The 19,300-nt window shown below is 40.7% G+C and overlaps 1 protein-coding gene across 5 annotated transcripts in view; it reads left to right on the top strand.

Moving 5' to 3' along the window:
• The window catches only part of ARMH3 (armadillo like helical domain containing 3), a 128,668-nt gene that overhangs the window by 50,548 nt on the left and 58,820 nt on the right, over positions 1-19,300 (top strand). For all 5 annotated transcript variants that reach the window (XM_050336709.1, XM_050336725.1, XM_050336717.1 and 2 more), the window contains 3 exons: positions 5,217-5,299; positions 5,818-5,944; positions 8,606-8,681. In XM_050336709.1, the coding sequence (XP_050192666.1) occupies positions 5,217-5,299; positions 5,818-5,944; positions 8,606-8,681 (286 nt within the window). The remainder of the gene's footprint in view (positions 1-5,216; positions 5,300-5,817; positions 5,945-8,605; positions 8,682-19,300) is intronic.

Here is a 19,300-nt window from a genome sequence, read left to right as displayed (position 1 = left end):
AAAGCATTGTTTGGCCTATTACTTCTCAACAGGGATTTGATGTTGACCAGTGGAGAGCACTGTGCATAGGTGAGCCTTTCATCTGACCAGGTAGAGCCAGGGCTCTTCTTGTTGCTCTATTGATGTTTCCAGTGCTGTTGGCAGGTAGAGTAGTCTGGTTTTCTCTTTTATGTTGGAGGAATTGAAGCACAGAAAGACCAGTGCTACTTCCTGAAGAACTGAATCCACTTTCTTCTCAGTTCCAGTCTGTTGTGCTAAGCCGTAGCAGATCTGGCTTACCATGTACTACAGTGAGTGGAATGGACCTTACCTTTAGGGTATGTATATGTGAAAAGGCTGGCTATGGGAGGTCCAGGGTGGTTACTGTGCTGCTGAGGCACTCGTAGGCAGATGATTTCTCTGCAACATGGAAGTATTGCCCAGATGTCATTATTTTAGTGACATGTGGGTGGAGATCCTCCTAAAGGTGTTGAGACACATAAAGGAGGACACTGAATATACTGCTGGTACAATGGTAATTTCCAGAGAGAATGGGAAAATCACTATTCTTCCCAGTGTGCCCTGAAAGTTGAAGGGTAGAAATCTTGAGGATTTTAGTAGAGCACAGGATCCTGTTAATGGATGTTACACTGCAGCTGAGGAATCCTCGCATCTCTCTTTTTTCTCCTTTGCTCCTTTGTTGAGGGCCATTATATGCACCATTAGAAGAATTTTGACCTGTAAGCGCAGCAGATGCAGTGACAGAGGCCTCCATACTGTGCTGAACCCACCCAAGCTCTCACTGATGTTGTGTCTCAGGGCTGTTCTCTTCTGCTCCGTTGTGCAATAACACATCAGAGCCTTCTGATGCTCCTGGCAGAATCTGTGCTACATTCTGACTTGCCTAAGGGATGGTACTACTACTTCTTTTTTTCTTTTTCTCTTAATCTACCTCCACGGTCCTGTTGCATTACACATGATCCATAGAGTGATTACTGAGACACTAAATTAAACAAAAACTTTGCATGAATGCCAATTTGTCTGGGGCTGAATATACTTCTGTTTGAAACAAGGTTTACAAGGAGAGAAGGTAAGTCTAGTGTGGGAACAGGAATAGGGGAAGGAGTGAGTGAAGGGCATCTGTCCATACCAGGAATTACTTCCTTTCTGGTAGAAGAGGAGATTCTGGCTGCCCACAGTCTTCTCACTGAGGATTTGCTTGAAGAAGGGCAGCAAATCACTGAGCAGGAGTACTGCTGCTCCTTGGCAGACAGACCGGCCACAAGAGCTGATAAGGGAAAATGTCTGTCTTCAAAAGCAGCTGTGCAGTGGAAGAGCTAAGAGCCTCTTTCTCTGCAGTCACTTCAATTTAAAAAGCAGGGAGAGTATCTGTAAAAGCTGGTGATGTCACTTTTCATCCTTTGGCTATAATAATCCTTAGGAGAGAAAATTGCCTAAAAAACAACCTGTGCTTTACACCACTTTCGCATACAGCCAATCATATGACTCTGTGTCCACTCAACATGCTTTTCTACTTGGTTTTGAGGCTATAAATATAGGTGTTCAAATCTGTGTTCTCTTCTTATTGATTTAAGCAGCATAGTCAGTGTGCTCAAACTGAGGAGCTTGCATGAAAATACTGGTGGCTGCTTTTTTAGTTTACATAAAGCTTCCTGCTTTTCTTGCCAAAGAAGTTCTAGTGACAGTGTTGTGTTGTGAAATTATGGATGTTTCAAGACTCACCACAGTGGATGTATTGGGTCCTGCCAAGGGATGCCAAAGACAGGTATCTTTAAGGGGAAGAAAGAAAAGGCTCTAGAGGCTGTTATAAAAATGGTGCTCTTTTCCAGTTCATATTGAAATAGATCTCATGCCCAAACTATCCATCACTGTTAAATCTTGGAGCACAATTTGGGCTAAGGTGGCTGGGCCCAAGCAAAGGTCACAGTGCTGTCAGCTGCTGTGCAGCTGAGAGACTGAATGGCTCCTCTGTTGTGGAAAGAAAAAAAAAAAAAAGGATAATTTCCTGGCTACTGTGAGAGGGCAGCCTGCAGATGGGCTATGAGAGGCAAACAGTTGATTGCAGCAGGGAAAAAGTGGCACATCTGTTTTAGCTTCAGGTTGTTCAGGAATAGTAGCATCAGTGCCCTGTTGGAGCTAAAGGGCAGAGGGGTGTTCAACCAGTTGGACATTTCCTCTAAAAGTTTATTTTGTGTGTGTAATTGTTGCTGAAATACATTGGGCACATGAAGCTGAATCTAAAAGTTGTTAATCCTGAAAACTCCAGGGCATAGCTGTCCTCATTTTCAGTACAGTCTGCCTTACAAGCAAACTACAGAGACACAGGAAAGAGATTTAAGGGTTCATGTTCCACAGTGATCCTGTTCCTTAGAGCCACTTGAGCACAGGCTGCTGCAGAATGTGCTGGTGTGGAAAAAGATTGGTTGCTCTTTTAGTATCGATGTAGAGCATATCCTACTTAGGAACACTGCAACTTTTTTAGGAATGTGTGGTTTCCAAACAGTTGGATAAATTTATCTGTACAGTGCACACAGTGCCTGTAAACCTGGTGGGTTAGTTCTTCTTGCCAGGCTCTGAGTGCAGCACTGTTTCCTCTTCATGTGAAGCACAACCCTCTCCTTCCTAGTTCTTGGGGAAGGACCAGCGCAGATGAGCTGTGAGTAGTGAGCTGTGATGCAGTGCAGTTCAGGTATAAAGATTTATTTCAAGCAGTGGTAATCTCTTGCCTTCTTTCTAACTGGAACAGGAAAATGAAACATAAGCAAATTCTTCACAACAGCTGGGAGCAACGTAGGAGCTGGTGTTGGGGTAGAACAGAGCAAGTTCTCCTTCGAGTGTTGTCACCAATATAGAGCAGTGCAGGTTCTTCAGAAATACTGCAATAGGTAATTGTAGGGTGCTTGTTGTTTGGTGAGTGCTTGTGCTCTAGACAAATACACTTGTTCTTTTAAAAACAGTGTCTATCAGGGGTGTCTTTCATGTTCACTGTGTTTGGATGTTCAGTGGCTTCTCGTCATGCTGTGCAATCACCTGCTACAAAGGCTGTTCAGCAGGGCTCTGTTGGGAGAGCAAGAGGCAAAGAAGCGAACAAAAGACTTCACACCACTTGTTACAGGAAATCCAGAGCTCTGCTACTTTGCTTCCAGAAGCCCAAGGTGCTGTTTGTTAAACAGCACCACCTGGTCACAAGCTGTGGCTGTATGGACAGGAAAGAGTAAAGTCGTGCCTGTAACTATGAAATGGGGAGATGGCCGATGAGCTGCTGTGACAGAGATGCAGGGCAGCTGTCTGCAGTCCAAGGCACTGACTGCAGGAGACTCTACTTTTTTGCTGTGGAGGCTTGGTTACCTTGGCAACCTGTTTTTAGCTGGATCTCTGCTCTGGTGGAGAGCCCATCTGTACCTGCTACTTCTTTGTTTTGAAAAAGCTGTTTTACTGAAAAATAACTGACAGGAGTTATTTCCAGAGATGGTTTATTGTGGAATCTGGTTTCTGCTTTTGGTCTCAGAAGTTTGTCTGATGATGGGGTGATAATGGTATGGGGAGTTCTGTGGCTGAATTGAATGAGTGTTAATATATCTGCTTCATGAGGTGGGCCGCTGTCACGGAAGGGAGAGATGTTATTGCTGGTGGTTAAATCCTGGAATAGCTCTGAAAGATAAATCATTTGCATGTCTGGAGTTTGCAGAGAACTTTGTTCACTCTGGTTTGCAGTTCAGCATCGGCCACCCATTGGTAGATTAAACTGAAATAGCTTCTGTCTGTGATGAGTAAATACCCACCCTGGAGATGTAGGCTTCTGTTTTGGGGGGGCGTATATAAACTTTTGATACTCGTGGTAAACTTCTAATATTGGAAAATAGAGGTTGCAGGACTGCATTCAGAATCTGACAATTTTGTTTAATTCAAGATCTGACCACTCTCTTCACATCTATCTTTATACTGTTGTTTTTTTGGTTTTACCTTTTGTGAATACTTTCTAATCTTGAAGGGGATGGGTATCTAAATTTTGTCCTTACCTCATTCCTGTTTCCTGTGTATGTTCTTCTTCTCTTACACAGCCTGTACCTTTGGGCTGAAAGGAATGGTTTGTTCTGCATTTGCTGTGGAGTTTTCCCAAACCAGAACTGGGTAGCTTGTGGCACTTGTGTAATGGTGAGGGGAAAAAGAGATTAACAAATTCTACTCATGCCTATAAAAAGTTGGACTAATGCCTGGTGGTGTTCTGCTAGATGCAGCTACCAATTAGTAGATAATAAAGAACTTTTTTAAGAAGTGTGTATAACACTCCATCTTGACTTTGCAGGACATCTAAAGTCAGAGGTTTTAAGTCTTGAAATCTCTTGACTTCAGAGTAGAGAGTACATTAAAAACCTGCTCTAGGCAAGCATCAGCTTTCAGTCCTGAGCAGCTATAATGCAGAAGAAAATAGTTTTCTCTTCAAAAAATTTCAGCTAGAAAAAACAAGATAAAGAACTTTATTCAAGCACATGGAATGCAATTGTTTATTGTGAAGTCGGTTTGATTAAAGCATTTTTAGTGAACCTCTTTGTTAATTATCACTCTTACTAACTGCTGTTGGGTGGTTACAGCAGGGACTTTTGTTGTTTCATAATTTAAGACGAGTGTGAACCAGATCTGTAGTCTTTACCGCCCAGCCCCAGATAACTGACACAATAAAGTACTACATTCTTCCTTTTACCAGTGCAGCAGCATTGACACAGAGCTACAGAAAAGCTGTGCTGTGGGGTTTTTGTTACTTTTTTTAAAAACTCTGTGTATCAACAAGAGTGACAGTTTGGGGCTGACTATGCATACATCATGTTGGTGATACACGAAACAGAAGCGAGACAGTCTGATTCTCCAGCCTGAAAACTCACTCCAGGATCTAGCAGATAGAAAAAGCTCCATGAACTAAGCTAACAAGAGACTTAGCTTGAGCCTGAGAAGATTTGATTGGGAAGTCAGTGAAATAGAATAAAAGTGGGGTGATAAAATAGCTGTCACTTAGCTGTCCAGCAGCGTATTTTAGCCACAAAACCCACTGCCAACCCCTACATGTAAATTGATAATTTCTGATAAATTCTGAGAATAATTTCTGCAGCTGGCATTTAGGCTAGCTTACACCTGATAATGTAAATGCATCTGTATTTAAGTGACTTGTAGAAAATGGCTTTGTTTTTTATATTATTTTAAAAATACTTATTTTCTCCTAGCTTTGATCAACTTGTTAAAGTTCCTCATGTCTAATGAGACTGTGTTGCTGGCCAAGCACAACATCTTCACTCTTGCTCTTATGGTGAGTACACACAAATCCTCTTATTTTTAACAACTTAATAGTGAATGAATCTTAAGAAAGAATTGTAATCCTGAAAGGATTCCAGAAAGGATTTCTGGTCTGTTAAGGAGATATGAGAAGAAGGCCACAAAGCAGAGGGATATCACTGTGTTTGGTTTCACTAGCTGTTTGGAAAGGGCAGTGCTTGGACTCACTGTAGGGTCTGCTCATTGAAATAAAGAAGTCTGTTTGAGGAAAGGCCTTATTTAATTTTCCAGATTTGTCAATATTGTTTCTTCTTCTGTGTCCCTCTGCATGCAAAATAGAAACATGCTTTTCTAGCCTCAGATAAAATAGTATTTAAGGTTCTTGTCTGTCTCTACTATAAGGAAAATAATAGATAAAGCAATCAAGTAGTGTAATACTGTCTGCTGCAATTGTGAGCTATTTCTTTGAAGGTTTGGGACATAGTTTGTATTGTTTCTGTTGCAGAATAGATTTGGGCTAAATATTCTTGTAACTTCTTTTCACTTATATAGGTTGTGAACCTGTTCAACATGTTCATCACTTACGGAGACACCTTCCTCCCCACTCCCAGCAGCTATGATGAGCTGTATTATGAAATCATTCGGATGCATCAGAATTTTGACAACCTTTATTCCATGGGTGAGTACCTCCTGACTCGTCAGGACTGCTGCTGACTGGAACTGAGGGTGGTGGAGGAGGGATGTTTGTGTCAGGTGTTTTCAGTCCACCTGCTTCTGATGTGCGCCTTGCTGACTGGACAGGTTTTGTGTACTAGGATATGTTTGGTAAATTAAGAATTGAGGAATTGAGAGAAGGATAAACTTGTTAAAGGGATAATTTTTTTTTTAAGTCAGAACAAAATAGGAACAGAGTCCTTACCTTCCTTGCCTCTGTATCAGTCACCGACCGTGGTTGGAAATATAAATTTGTTGGCAAAAGAGAGTATGTGGTATGTCATGCATTTTCATGTAGTTTGCCTCTACTATATTCAACAGTTTCAAGTCAAAAGGCATGTACATGCTACCAAACCAGCCAGTACAGAGAAACACTCAATGCAAATAAGAATTTGGAAGAGAATTTGAGAAACTTATAGCAAAAAGCTTGCTGTGCTAGGCGAATCACATCTACTGCACTCATTGCCAAAAGAACCAAGAAAACAGCCCTCACAAAGCTGCTTGCAGTGACAAGTGAATCAGTGGACTGAAGAATGTGCCCACTGGCAAAACAGGGAGGAGCTGCCACCCTTCAAAAGAGAGAGACATACTGGAATGCTACCAAGTGACACCCAGCAGGGAAAAGAGGAACAAAGAAGAGCAAGGAATGCATGGAGGCATAATCAGGCAGTGCATACACAGGAGCCTGCAGCCCAGGGTAGCTGCAGCAGCATTGGTGTAGTTTCTGCATACTTGAAGCTATGAAGAAAAGGAATATAGCTGTGTTCTTTGTTTGTTTTATTCTAGAAGGACCTTTCTTCCATTCACCCCGTACTTCCTTCTCAATGCAATCAATCAATGAACAATGAGAATTAATATAAGCAAATAAGGGGAGTTAAAGGACAGACAGTTGGCCACAGCACTCTTCTGACATGGGGGAGAACCATTCCTCACCCATATAAAAGTAGCTGAATACCCCCTGTAACTGCAAGCAAAAAGTAACTGCTCTTTTGTATAAATTTCCTACAGTTATCAGCCATTACATCATTACATAAGAGATCACTTGCCCATTTTTGTGCCCTCTAAGTGCACAAGATTTTTTACTAACCCATTTCTTACTCCCAAGAATTTTAGCTGTTAAGATTTTTTCAAACCCATCCCCTGTGGAAGCTGAAGGCAAGTGGAATAGTATAACACACTCAAATACTTCCTCAGCTGGGTTGCAAAAGGCACACCTAACCCGTTGAAACAATTTGTCACATGAATGTTTTCCATCTTGCTACCTAGAGCAAACCCCTTTGAATTACTGTTGGAGATACCTGAATGAAAACCCTCTCTGAATACATTACTTCAGATGTTCAAATACAGTACCTACTGTTTGACAAAATAATGTTATGCAGAGCTGACATCTTTTTTCTGCAGATGACGTGTAATGGTAGACTAAGAAGTGAGAAGGTAGCACTGTCTCAAGCTGATGAAAGCCATCAGGTGTTCTGAGAGCTTCCTTTTGCTTGTCAGCCCATCTCTGGGACTACAGTGACCCTGACCTTGGGGCATTTGTGAGCACAGATGAGGAAGCTACTCTGTCCTTTAGTTTTCTGTTAATGTGGTTGAAACTTTCTATTTTGGGAGTGGAGGTGGAGTCTGATTGACTTGGAGTTTTTGTTTCTTGTTTTGAAACTGAATGTTATCCAGATCTTCGGGACTGGAAGCTTCTGTACTACAATTATAGGCATGAGTACGCAGCCACTGTGCTTATGGATTCACTTGTAGCATCCATGTTTCTAGATGATCCTAAATTCAGATGATGAGCTGTTCCTTCACCTCTAAGTTGACGGTGATCCCTTCTTGTGGGATCTAATTTCCTGAAAACCCTTATGTACAACTTCATAGAAAATTCCCTTTTATTCAGGCGATATGGAAATTAATCTGCTGCAAGATCTATTATTGTTTTGATGCATACCAAGAGATGTGCAGGTAACTACCACCATAGAAACACCACGTGTTTTGACCTAAATAAATATTTTTGGTACTCTGGTGGAAAAGGATTGGATTCCCTAGAAGTTCTTCCTGTTGCAGAATGTTTTCAGATCTGCTCTTAAATCTGTCAGAGACCATCTGTGCAATAGAACAGCACCCTTGTTCCTACAGGGAGTGTTTTTTCCTAGTCTAGTGTGTAATTCCTCTCTACAATTCTGGATAAATGGAGATGTAAAGAATCCATTATTGCTGGAGAGAGTTTAATCTGCAGGATGTAGTCCAGCTCAGATGGAATCTTGCATAAATGGGAGCTGGAGGACAACAGAATGTGGAATACTAGTTATTCTAGATGTGGGTCACTGACCTGTGTCTGGGGGAAATTAATGGTATATGTGGTGATGAAAGCAAGACCTGGGTTCTTCTATCCCCTCTGCTTCCTGTCTCAGAGTCATTATTTTTTTCTATTCACCACTTCCATGTTCCTTATGTTTCTTACATGGGCTTTGAAGGGAATATCTGCCCTGGATCACAGGTTGTCTGGAAGAAGACCTTTGTTTTGATGTGATTCCTGGACTTCCATCTTGCCAAAGCAGATTTTTTTTTTTCTGTTTAAAATTAGAAAATTTCCAGTTCTGTGCTAGCACTGTTAACTGTCTTCTCCTTTCAGTTCTAAGGCTGTCTACCAATGCTGGTCAGTGGAAAGAGCCTGCAAGCAAGGTGACCCATGCATTAGTGAATATTAGGTAAGGAGTACAATTAGTAACCATTTTGAAGATTGTGTCCTGTGCAACTACATTTTTATCATGATTCTTTCACATTTGTTTTAATAAATTTGGGGCTGAATTTGTTCTCTTTGTTGGGCTAAACTGTTGCTCTAAAAAGGGACTACTGGGATAAAGAGAGGATCACCAGGGTTTGATTGTCCTCTCTCTAATAATTCTCTCGGCTCTTCTGTTGACTGAGTGCTTTCAAAGCATGGCACAAACTGTAATGAATTAATCCTCACAGCATTCTTGCGAGGAATCGTACAGTAGGGAACAATGCTGTGCTGGAAGAGCAGTTGTGGACCTGATGGATTTCTGTTGCGTGATTCTATTGCAATTCTGGGAAGCTATGGAGGGGACTATAAGCCAGCACTAATAAGCAGATGTGAGGTCTGTTAACATTGCAGGATTTTGTGTGTGTTTAAAACTGATTATTTAAGGACATTTCAGTGTTCTCTTAAACCTCTTCTTCCTGTTCAAGGGCAGAAGTTATGCTTTACTTGTAAGGCTAAAGAGTGTAAATCTAGGTGTGTGCTCTTTCACGATGGCAAGAATTTATTTTGCTGGCACCTGAAGCAACTAGTACTGACCAAGCTGGGTGCTGAGCAAGAGGATCATGATGGATCTGACTGATTAAGAGCAGATGTTGAGAGAGAATATTTACAGCTTAGCTCTGGCCTGTAAACAAACCATAAAAGGTGTAAGTATTTATACTGAAAAAATATCTGTCCATCCCTTCCCTGGTCACCCCAGACACTCGGTGTCTGCAACACCAAGTAGCTCAGTACTGCTGCATTGCTAGTGCTTGTCATTTCCCTCACTACAAAAGACATTGTGTAGGACAAACTCTCTGAGGGCATCTTTGAAATCAGTGTACATCTTACATGTCTGTAAACCACCTTAGAGGTTCCCTTAGTAAGTCTGTAAGCTTGGTGACAATCATGTATGATTCCAGATTTATTTTAGTACTATCCTTATTTTTGTGGGTTTTTTGTTGTTTTTTTTTTTTTTTTTAAACCAGATGTAAATGAACTCCTGTGGGTAGATAATGCACTTGAAGTGAAGCAGCAGAACAGGTAGATGTTGGCAAAATAATGTCACTTAATGTGACACAAAATGTCTGCCCTGTGAATTCTCTGTATACCCAGGGAGAGAAGTCTACACTGGGAAGAGATTAAAACAATAAGTGATCACTGAGGGTTTGTGCTCACCTCTGGTTTGTGAAACTAAAATTTTGTGTGGGCTTATTTCCTTTTGGCTTAACAACTGCCTTTATGAAGTTGCAACTGAGACAAGAAACAACAAAAAAACTGTCACTGTGAGACCCTTCCCTGGACAGCCTGTATCAGACATGTCCAGGTCACAGTTCTGTCTGGAACCAGTGAAGTCTCTAACATGTTTTTCTGATGGACTTCTGGTAGATTTCCCTTGCTCCACCCAACTGCTCATCTGGGTTGAAGTTTTGTGAATGACTGCTTTTCATTCACTGAAATTTGAAAAGGTCTAAATTAGAGATGATTCAAGGCCTAGGGAGGGATTAGGATTCTGAGAAGTCAGTCTCTTTGATTTATCCCATTTCCTTGCTTTCTCAAAAAAAAAAAAAAAAGGGAGCGGGGAAGAATTTTGTCTTCGGTTTCTTTTCTCCTGATGGTAAAAATACTACATTTGAAGGATTCTTCAACTGAATAGATTTCAGAGCAGCCAGAAAAATCCAAAGGTACTGTTCTTTTGTGAAGGTGATTTAAAGTGTGATGTTTCAAAATGGTGACTGGGACTAGGACCTGGTTTAGCTCCTTGTTATGTTTGTTCATTTATACTCCTTTGGTTTCCCCTAGAGTGGTCTTAGAATACTGTGTCTTATTTGGATACCTTTGCCATGAAGAGAATGAATTTAGAGAAATCCATTTCACATTGGATTTTTCCCTCACCTTGCTCCATCATTCTGGAAAGTTTTTATGAGCAATGATTACCTGCTTTTTGCTGTAACTCTACAGTGCAAAGTCCTGTTTTGGTTTATATCTTCATCTCATTATACAAGCTATTTAAAAATAAATAAACATTGTCATTTCCTTATCTTAAGGCTTTTAGTGGGTTTCATAAATGTAAAAGCATCTGCCTGTGCATGCATGTGGTGGGCTTTAACAAGTGCTTTAAATCTTAGTGTACAATTTTATGTGTATTTCTGCCAGGAGAGGAGTGGTGTGTGGCTGCACTGCATTTGTGTTACAAGAGTAACTGTTGAGGAGACACATAAAACAGTCCTGCTTGCACCCACAGTGCTGAACTGGTGAGCTCAGCTGATGAAATGCTGTAATAGAGAGTCAGGATGAGTAATACTTAGAGAATCTTTGACATGTTCTTGTTTAAACTCAGCCACAGAGAGAGATCTCACTTTGTGTATCCTATTATGGTATGAACACTACTCTTTACTTGGACCTTATTCTCCACTAGATAGTTTTGTTGTTGCTGATTATTTGATTTTTCTTGTCCTTGTGTTCTTTGATTTCTCCAGTGAAAAGAGCAGTCACGAATATTCTTTTTCGGTATTGAGAGATGGGGAGGCTATTCCTGCCTTCTCTTTTTTTTACAGATAATTCATAATTTCTGTCTAACCTAAAGAAAATGAAAATTTGAAGAAGACAGAATAATAATAGCCTTATCTGTCTGAAAATCTTACATACCACACTGGAATGAGTGATTTCAATTGCTGTCCTATCTCATAATAGTCATTATAACTTCTGTCTGTGGATATGTCTCTGGGGTTTTCATTGATAATTGAGATGTGATAGACTGCAGGATATAGCTGCATGCAGCACTGGTGGGGTTGAAATAGGAAGCTGCAGCAGTTGGTGGTTTGAAAACTCACCTTCTCACCTATGAGGAAATAAACACATTTTGAGACAAGTTATTTTTTATTAAGCTAATGAGCCTCTTCAAGATAACATTGTGCAGGTTTGCATTTAATGAGAATTTTATTAATGCAAGGTTCAAAGGGGCATGTTCTGATTGTCTATTCAGTGAGAAGGGTGGCAGCTGAATCCCCGTGTCTTAATGCACTTTCTCCTGATCAGGATTTTTCCAAGATGAATAAATAGATTACCTCAGTGATTACTTGACTGAATTTCTCCATTGTCTGAAATTCAGTCCCATCATAATTTTAAAGTAATTTTATTTTTCTCACTGGAACATTTTTAATAAGCAGAGAGTAAGTTTGTAGTATGGAACTAGACAGGGTTATTTTTTTTTAAGGTGTTTTATGTGCTGTTGTAGCATATGCTGCAATCCTTGCTTGGGTGCTTTCATTCAGTCTTCCATCTTGCAGCTGTTTTTGTTCCACTTGAGACACCGTGTGATGCTCTTTCTTTGAACAGGAGGTGCTGCTTCTCCCAGGGCTGCTTTTGGGATTGTAAAGGAGAGACAGGGGATTTGGGTGGAGCACTTAAAGCATCACATGGATATGTAAAAAAAGGGTTATGCTTGCTGCCAATCTAGGCAGGAGCATTCTGAAGGAAGTCTTGCAGTTTTACCTGGGTGAAAGAAAGCCAAATCAGGCTGTGCTTGTTTGTTGTAGGACAACAGATATCCCGACTCTGAAGCTATGGCTTATGATAAATTACCAGCACTCCACAGAACTGCACTTACTGAAAGCCTTGACAGAGGAGGAGGCTTCATTCAGATATTTGTTAGAAAGTGAGCAGCTGCAAGCAGTCCATATAGTACCTTCAGGGTTGTTCCACCAAACTGCAAGGAATTTAGCATCTATTTATGGGGAGAGGAACCAAATGCTGCTAACCTAGTCGTGTTGCAGTGGATGGCTCTAGCATTTATGCAGGACACGTGAATGGGGACCTGCTGGTAGAGAAGGGCTTCAGTATGGAGTGATGACCTGTGGATTACAGCCAGCTGAAACTGCGTATAAGATATGTACTTATATATGTACACACATGCACTTTCTTCCTTCCCTCTCTGTACAGACATAATGGACACACACATTTCTTGCCAATATGAGTAAGAGAGTGAAAAAGGGAGGGCAGGCTTAAAGCCTGTTTATGAAAAGGAATGGTCAAGAAAATCTATGTGCATAGATATAAAATATGGATATTGGTGTGTACATTATAGATATATGCACATATATGAATGTGTATATCCATATACCTATATATGGATATCTGTGTATATATTGAAACACGTACTGACACACTCACATGTATACACTTACAAATGTGTATATTTATATGTAGAACACACACAAAAACATGCTGCCTTTGGCAATGTGCTAATCTAAAGCCATAATCTCCAAGCTGAAAATACCAAGCACCTGCTTGTTTCCAAATTCTCCAAGATGAACCACAACTGTGGGCTAAGGATGCTCAGGTGTTGCTCCTTCCAGCGGCACCACTGCCCTGGGTGTGCATCATGATCCCCCGGGACTCAGGGGACTGTGTGGAACTGCTGGTTCCAGCTAGTGCTGAGCAGCAGAGGGTGCTCAGGCATGCAGGTTAGCCCAGAGTGATCTGGAGTTCATTTCCTGGGATTCTTAAGCCTACTTGTGAGGGCTACCACTGGTGGAATAACAACTCCATTGAATTGTTCACTGAGGTGTGCTTAATGGTAATGACCTCTGACATGCTGTCACTGCTAATCAGCCTGACTGAGCTCGGATCACAGGATAGTACAAGACAGTCAACAATTACTTTTCTTAATAAGAGGAAAGCAACAAAACCCAAAGAGAAAGGCAGAAATGTATTTTATTGCTACTTTTAAAGTCTAAAGTAAGTTTGGTAAGATTAAGGATCAAATTGTTGCTAAAATGCTGTAAGAAAACTTTTGAGCTTTATATATCCCAGCTATCTGAAGAATTAATTCATTGCAGTTTTGGATGGTAGGCTGAAAAAATGATGATGCTGAAAAACTGAAAGCGGATTCTAGATGAGGATTCTGGATTTGTTCTAGTTTTTTTTTAGTGACCTGTGCTCATTCCTCGTTGCACGAGGAAAACTAACAGACTCTTCCTGTCATTTCACGTGTTTCTTATTGCATATTTTCCCAGTTGCACAGGGATTCTGGCACAGCAGAACAGTTCTGAAATGCCACAGTGGTTATAACAGAGCTGGGTTACTCAGAGTTCACCTGCTAACTCTGCTTGTTTTTCACTTGACCTTGCAGTATTCTGGTAAGGAAAGTTCCTTTGCTAGGAGCAACAGATCTTGATGTGAACAGATTCTGGCATTAGCTGGCACCTAAACAGAGGAAGCAGGTGGATTGAAAGGGAAAAACCTAATGACCGGCAACATATTAACAGAAGAATCGAAAAGAAGGAAAGAAGCTCTCCTATCTCCGGTTGCAATGTTTTGTCTTTTCATGGCAGTCTACCCATGTTTCCATTATTTTTATTAGCATTTAGTCTAGTTCTGTAACTTCAGCATTTCATTTCTTGTACATTATCTGATTTCTTCTTGAGACAGTGTTGTTAGTTTTCAGTTACTGCTCTTTGTTTACAAGCTGATTCATCTTGGTGTGTTTCTCTTACAGAGCCATAGCCAATTTCATTCTGCTATAATTTTCTTTCATTCTTTCTCATTCATGCAGTGGCTTAATTAAATGTTGTCTCTACCACTGGCCTGAATCCAGATAGCAGATCTGTTGGTTGAGTGGCGTTGTATGGACCAGTTCCGTGAACACAGCAGCATGGTTAAGCAAGTCAGGCACATCCCTAGTCACCTTCCTTCTTTCTGCCATTTGCTTCCATTTCAGTCACTGCTGCTTGGGAAGGGACTCTGACAGTGTCAAGCGTGTTTTCTCTTCAATGAAATTTTTTCTTCCATTAGGCTTTTGAAAGGACTGATTTCTTTGTGCTTTTTTTTTTTTTTTTTTTGGTGAGTTAAGGTTTCTAGAGCTGATGCTGATTTTGAGCAAAGCTGTTTGGATGGCAAAGAAATGCCTCTATCTGAGATACCATAGCCACAGCTTGCTTTCTTCAGTGCACTTGAATGTCATTCTACAGGGATCACTTTTGCTCTAAAATTTCATCCTCAGAGTAACCAAGGCTTTTTTGGATCAGGGTGGGGACAATCTTGAGGTGATTTATTCCTGGGATAGCAGCCTCTCTTAGCTGTCTTTTTTTGCTTTTCAATGTCTGCAATTTTATTAGCCACTTTCATTTTCTTAAGTCACAAAGGCAACAGGCTGGCCTTTAAGAGGGAACTGGTAGCAGGACCCCCTGCTATGGAGGTGAGGCACCTATACAAGACAGGATTGTTTGCTGGGCCAAAAGGAAACTTTTCTGCAGCACTGCCACTGCTTGGCAGTCTCTTCTGAAGTTCAGCAAGTTTCTTAGTTCATGTGATTCCTGTAAGGTGAACATCGCACTGCAGTTTGCCCACTTGTGAAACTTTATCTTTCTGGATACTTTGTTGGAAGCATTTCTTCCTTGAGATCTGAAGGTTTTGGAAAGTTAGCCAGGATCCATAGGCTACTTAGTAAAGTTTGCTGAGAAATATTACCTCCATTACTGAGGTATGACAACCCAGATTTCGTATGCTCTGTGTCAGATACACCTGCCTTGTGAATAGGCAGTTCGTGTCTGTGGATCTTGGTTACTGGATTCGTGGGTGCAGATTGTGGCCTTATAACGTGGAGTTAGTCAAGGTGCAAGCAGTTTTTTCCTGAAAGCTGTGTATTCAGCTTTGAAAGTGTAATGTTGGCACATAATTTCAGCTTTTGTGCTAGTGAATTTGGGGTCAGGAGCTTTGTGAGAAGAGAGAGAGAAGCGAAAGACTTCTCGGTGCAATTGTGTTTGATTTACGTGAGTGACTGTGCACCGCCTGGTCTGAAGAAGTGTGGCACAGGGCAAGACATTCTTTCTTGCTTTGCTTGCCAAATACTTTTCTCTCTAGAAACATAAAAATACTGGAGAATATATGTCTGCATGGGGAGTAGTTCTGGTTTATTTCAGAAGTGGATAAAATATTTATTGGTTAGAAGTTATTTTTCTATCTCATTTGCAGATATTTTGGTCTTGAATCCTGTTGCTGAAAACAGTCAAGTTGTGGATGAGCTGAGTAATACATTAAAGCATGTACTGCAAAGCTAAAATGCAGACTTGTAAACATCTTGGGTTTTTTGTTGCAGCTCAAAATCCAGAGAGGTCTGCTGTTTCTGGCTTTCAATGGTTGTATTGTTTCATCCTGTTTACAAGAACAATCTTAATTATTTCTCTGGTACTGTGGCTGGCGTGAGTTCAGTTCCTAATTGATAGATTTCAACCTTACAGTCAATGTCTTTGTTGGTAGCTCTAATGCAGCCAGGAGGCAACCAGATTCTCTTGGCCCCAAGAACTGGCTCTACTGGAACATGACTGAAGCACAGTTTGAAACAGCTGTTTATAGCTTGTCGAAACTTCGCCCATGCTGGTTTTATTCTTTGGGTAAATATAAGGGACTCTGATCTCCACTGGTCTCAAATATAGCTTTCAAGATTTGCTTTAATGGAGAAAGAACATTAAGCAACTTTCTTCATAACCCAAACAATGTAAAAATCATTGTGAACTTAAATAGTACCTTTTTCCCTTGAAAAATGATGTAATATAGAGCTGTTTTGCTCTTTCTGTTTAAAAGAAATTTGTTGCTCACAGCAGCAGCCAGAATTATTATTCCCTCTGAAAATCTGGGCTGTGGGATGTGTACTTGGAGAAAAAAAAGCTTTTCAAAAGTCAGTAAAATGTATTTCTTATTATCTTATAATAGTGGGGGGGCCTAAAGTTTGGTTTTAGTCTAGAAATGTAAATGCCCTCTTCCTTAATTCTTCCTTTAGGACTAAATTGACAAAGTACCTGCTCATTAAGTACATCTGCTCATTAAGTAATGAAGTACTTACCTTATTTTGAACTGAAAGCAAGGATAATACATTGTTAGCATGACTGCAGAACTGCAGTCTGAAGACTGCACCAGAATATGTAGCTCAGTTCCCAGGGAACTGTAAGAGGAAGACACTTGTTTGTAAGACTTAGTTCATTTAAAAAAACCCATACAGCCTAGCTTTTAAAGTTAAGATGCTTTTCCTTATGGCTCTACCCACCAAAGGCAGAGAAGGTTGTTTCATCCTACCAGCGCAGGGGCTAACTGTGCAACTGCCAGTAAAATACCAGTTGGTATAGCTAAGGCTAAGGTGAAAGTAAAATGCTGCTTGGAGCTAGAGGGTGGGGGGAAGAGAGCTTGAGCGAGTGTGATTATTTTTTATAATTTTTTTTCCCTTTCCAAAATGTCAAAGTGTTTTGGACTCTAATATTTCTCAGTCCAGACACAGGCCGTAAGATACATCAGAGTTTCAGGTGACCTGAATCAAATTGACTGTTTGGGAATCCCAGAATGCAGCCTTTTGTTATGACCCTATTTAGTCTTTAAATTTTTTTCCTGACCCTTGTAGCTAGAAGAAAACTCAGAAAATGATGGCATAATACTCCAGAAGTAGCAATTTCTCCCTTAGCTTTGAGGTCAAATTTCTGTTGCCTGTCTCAAGGGATGCTAACTATGAAGGTGTGGCAGTGGCAGATGCCCATGTGCTTGCCTGCTTCTCAGCAATCAAAGTCAACCACATTAAGGTAACAGTGGTCTCATGAAGAATTCAAATCTGATGGGTACCAGGTTTTAATATGTCATGCTGGAAAGGGTCTAGTTAAAGGATGTTCCTCTGACAAAACTGCCTCTGTGTGCTTCCTCAGCTTGTGCTGTGATCACTTGGAGCAGGTATAAGCTGACAGTGTGTCTGAGCAGGACGGTTCACCTGCTGTGTATTCCTGCTGTCTCCTCTGTGGGGAGCAGCCTGTATCGTGCAGCTGCATGGAGAGGAGGAGACTGGGGACCTGAACTGGGATAAAACTCTCTAGGCAGGGAAAAAAAGAACAAAACAACGTGTTTTTAGTGTGGGTCAGTTGTCAAGCCTTTGTTGCATACAGATATGTGACTGGTTGTGTCAACCTATAGAGGATGTGGGCACAAACAGCTCAGTGTCAGGGACAACAGGACAGTGTCTCTTAACAGCTTTGACCTGTTAAACTGGTTTTAAACTAAAATGCTGCATAGTGTTTCTCTGGTTATGTCCAGCATCATCAGTGGTCACTGCTGTGACTCTTTGGAGGGGTCTAAGTACATGTTCTCTTCCTTGTGCTGATATAGTGCAGGGTGGTTTTTGTAAACTGTTCTTGCTGTTAGTATCAATATAACCATTGCCTAAAGCTTTGCCTTAGGTATTGGGCTTGAGACAATACTATTGTGAGCCCAAAAAAAGAGAACTTTAGTGTTAATCGTCTGGGAGTCTGAAGTAGATCTCTGACACATCGAAGGCATCTCATTGCAATGGAGTCCTGTTTGATAGGATATAAAAACATGGTCTCAAATGTGTCTTATTTCGAGGGTGACCAAAACTAGAATGACCTTAAAAGCTCCCTGGCAATCTTTTTGCCTGACTTTGCTAGAAGACTTTGAAAGCCTAAAGCTTTTTCATGTTGCTGCTTTAGTGATTAATTAGGTCATCGCTTTTTGTGTTAATTACAGTGACATTTTTCTTCTCATTAGTTGGATTATGGAAGGTGTTTGAGTCTGTGTGGGATGGGAAGTAATGCAACCTCTGTGGCCGAGAGAAGGATGATTTCAAACTTTATAACACTGAATTTCAAAGATGGCTTTGGGTACTGTAAAAAAGTTGTTTCTACTCAATACAGAAAATGTGGTTGCTAAGTGCTTTGAGGGCAGGATAAATCCTTTTATTCTAAACAAACTTGGGATGTTGCCCACACTTTGAATGAGGAATTTTAAACTGGATCCTTCTTCCAGAAGGTTGAGTGTTGTGTTAAGTAATGTAAAGCTCTTGCTGCTGACAGCAGGGTGTGAATATGATGTACTTTATATAATGTCCTTTATGGGATATTTGAAAGGACTTTACAGGGAGATTGTTAAACAGGGCAGTTTACGTGAACAAAGACCGACTGCTTTTACTTATACTTTTTTGTAATTATTTAATGTCCTTACAATTTTGCAATGCTATTTGTTTGCTTTGGAATCTGAGTTAACTTTTTATGAACATTTGAGATGAGCTTGTCTGAGACAGACTTCCCTTGTAGACTTAGAAAGCAATAGGTCTGCCATATGTTGTTCTTGATTCTTTACTGAGTTAGTCCATGTGTGATATCTCGAGCCATGCTGAAGGACCAGACTGCAATTTTCACTGAGTAACATGTGTTTTTCTTCCTTGTTTGGTGACTTTCACTCTAAGCATAAACTAATGTCAGAAATGAAGAGTCACAAAACAAGACTGTCGAGGATCTGAAGTTTGGCTGGGAAATAAAGTTAGATTGCAGTGAGGGAGGTTCTTCTCAACATAAGTGATCCGATACTGGAACAAATAGCTCAGTGCAATCTTGCCTGCAATCTATTGCTGTTGCAGTCTATTCCTATCTTGCCTGAACATAGCTGTGAGTTAAATGGCCCTATGCTGAGTGCAGAGTTGGACCATGTAACCTCCCAAGGTCCTTTCCAACCTAACCCATTTGATTTTAGAGAGCAGTCTCTTCACTGCATGGTCAGATAGTAAAACACTTGTTC

The sequence above is a fragment of the Myiozetetes cayanensis genome, unplaced genomic scaffold, assembly GCF_022539395.1.
Source record: "Myiozetetes cayanensis isolate MyiCay16 unplaced genomic scaffold, myiCay2020 scf10, whole genome shotgun sequence".
In the NCBI taxonomy this organism is placed as follows: domain Eukaryota; kingdom Metazoa; phylum Chordata; class Aves; order Passeriformes; family Tyrannidae; genus Myiozetetes; species Myiozetetes cayanensis.
This window is presented reverse-complemented; position numbering and strand designations above follow the sequence as displayed.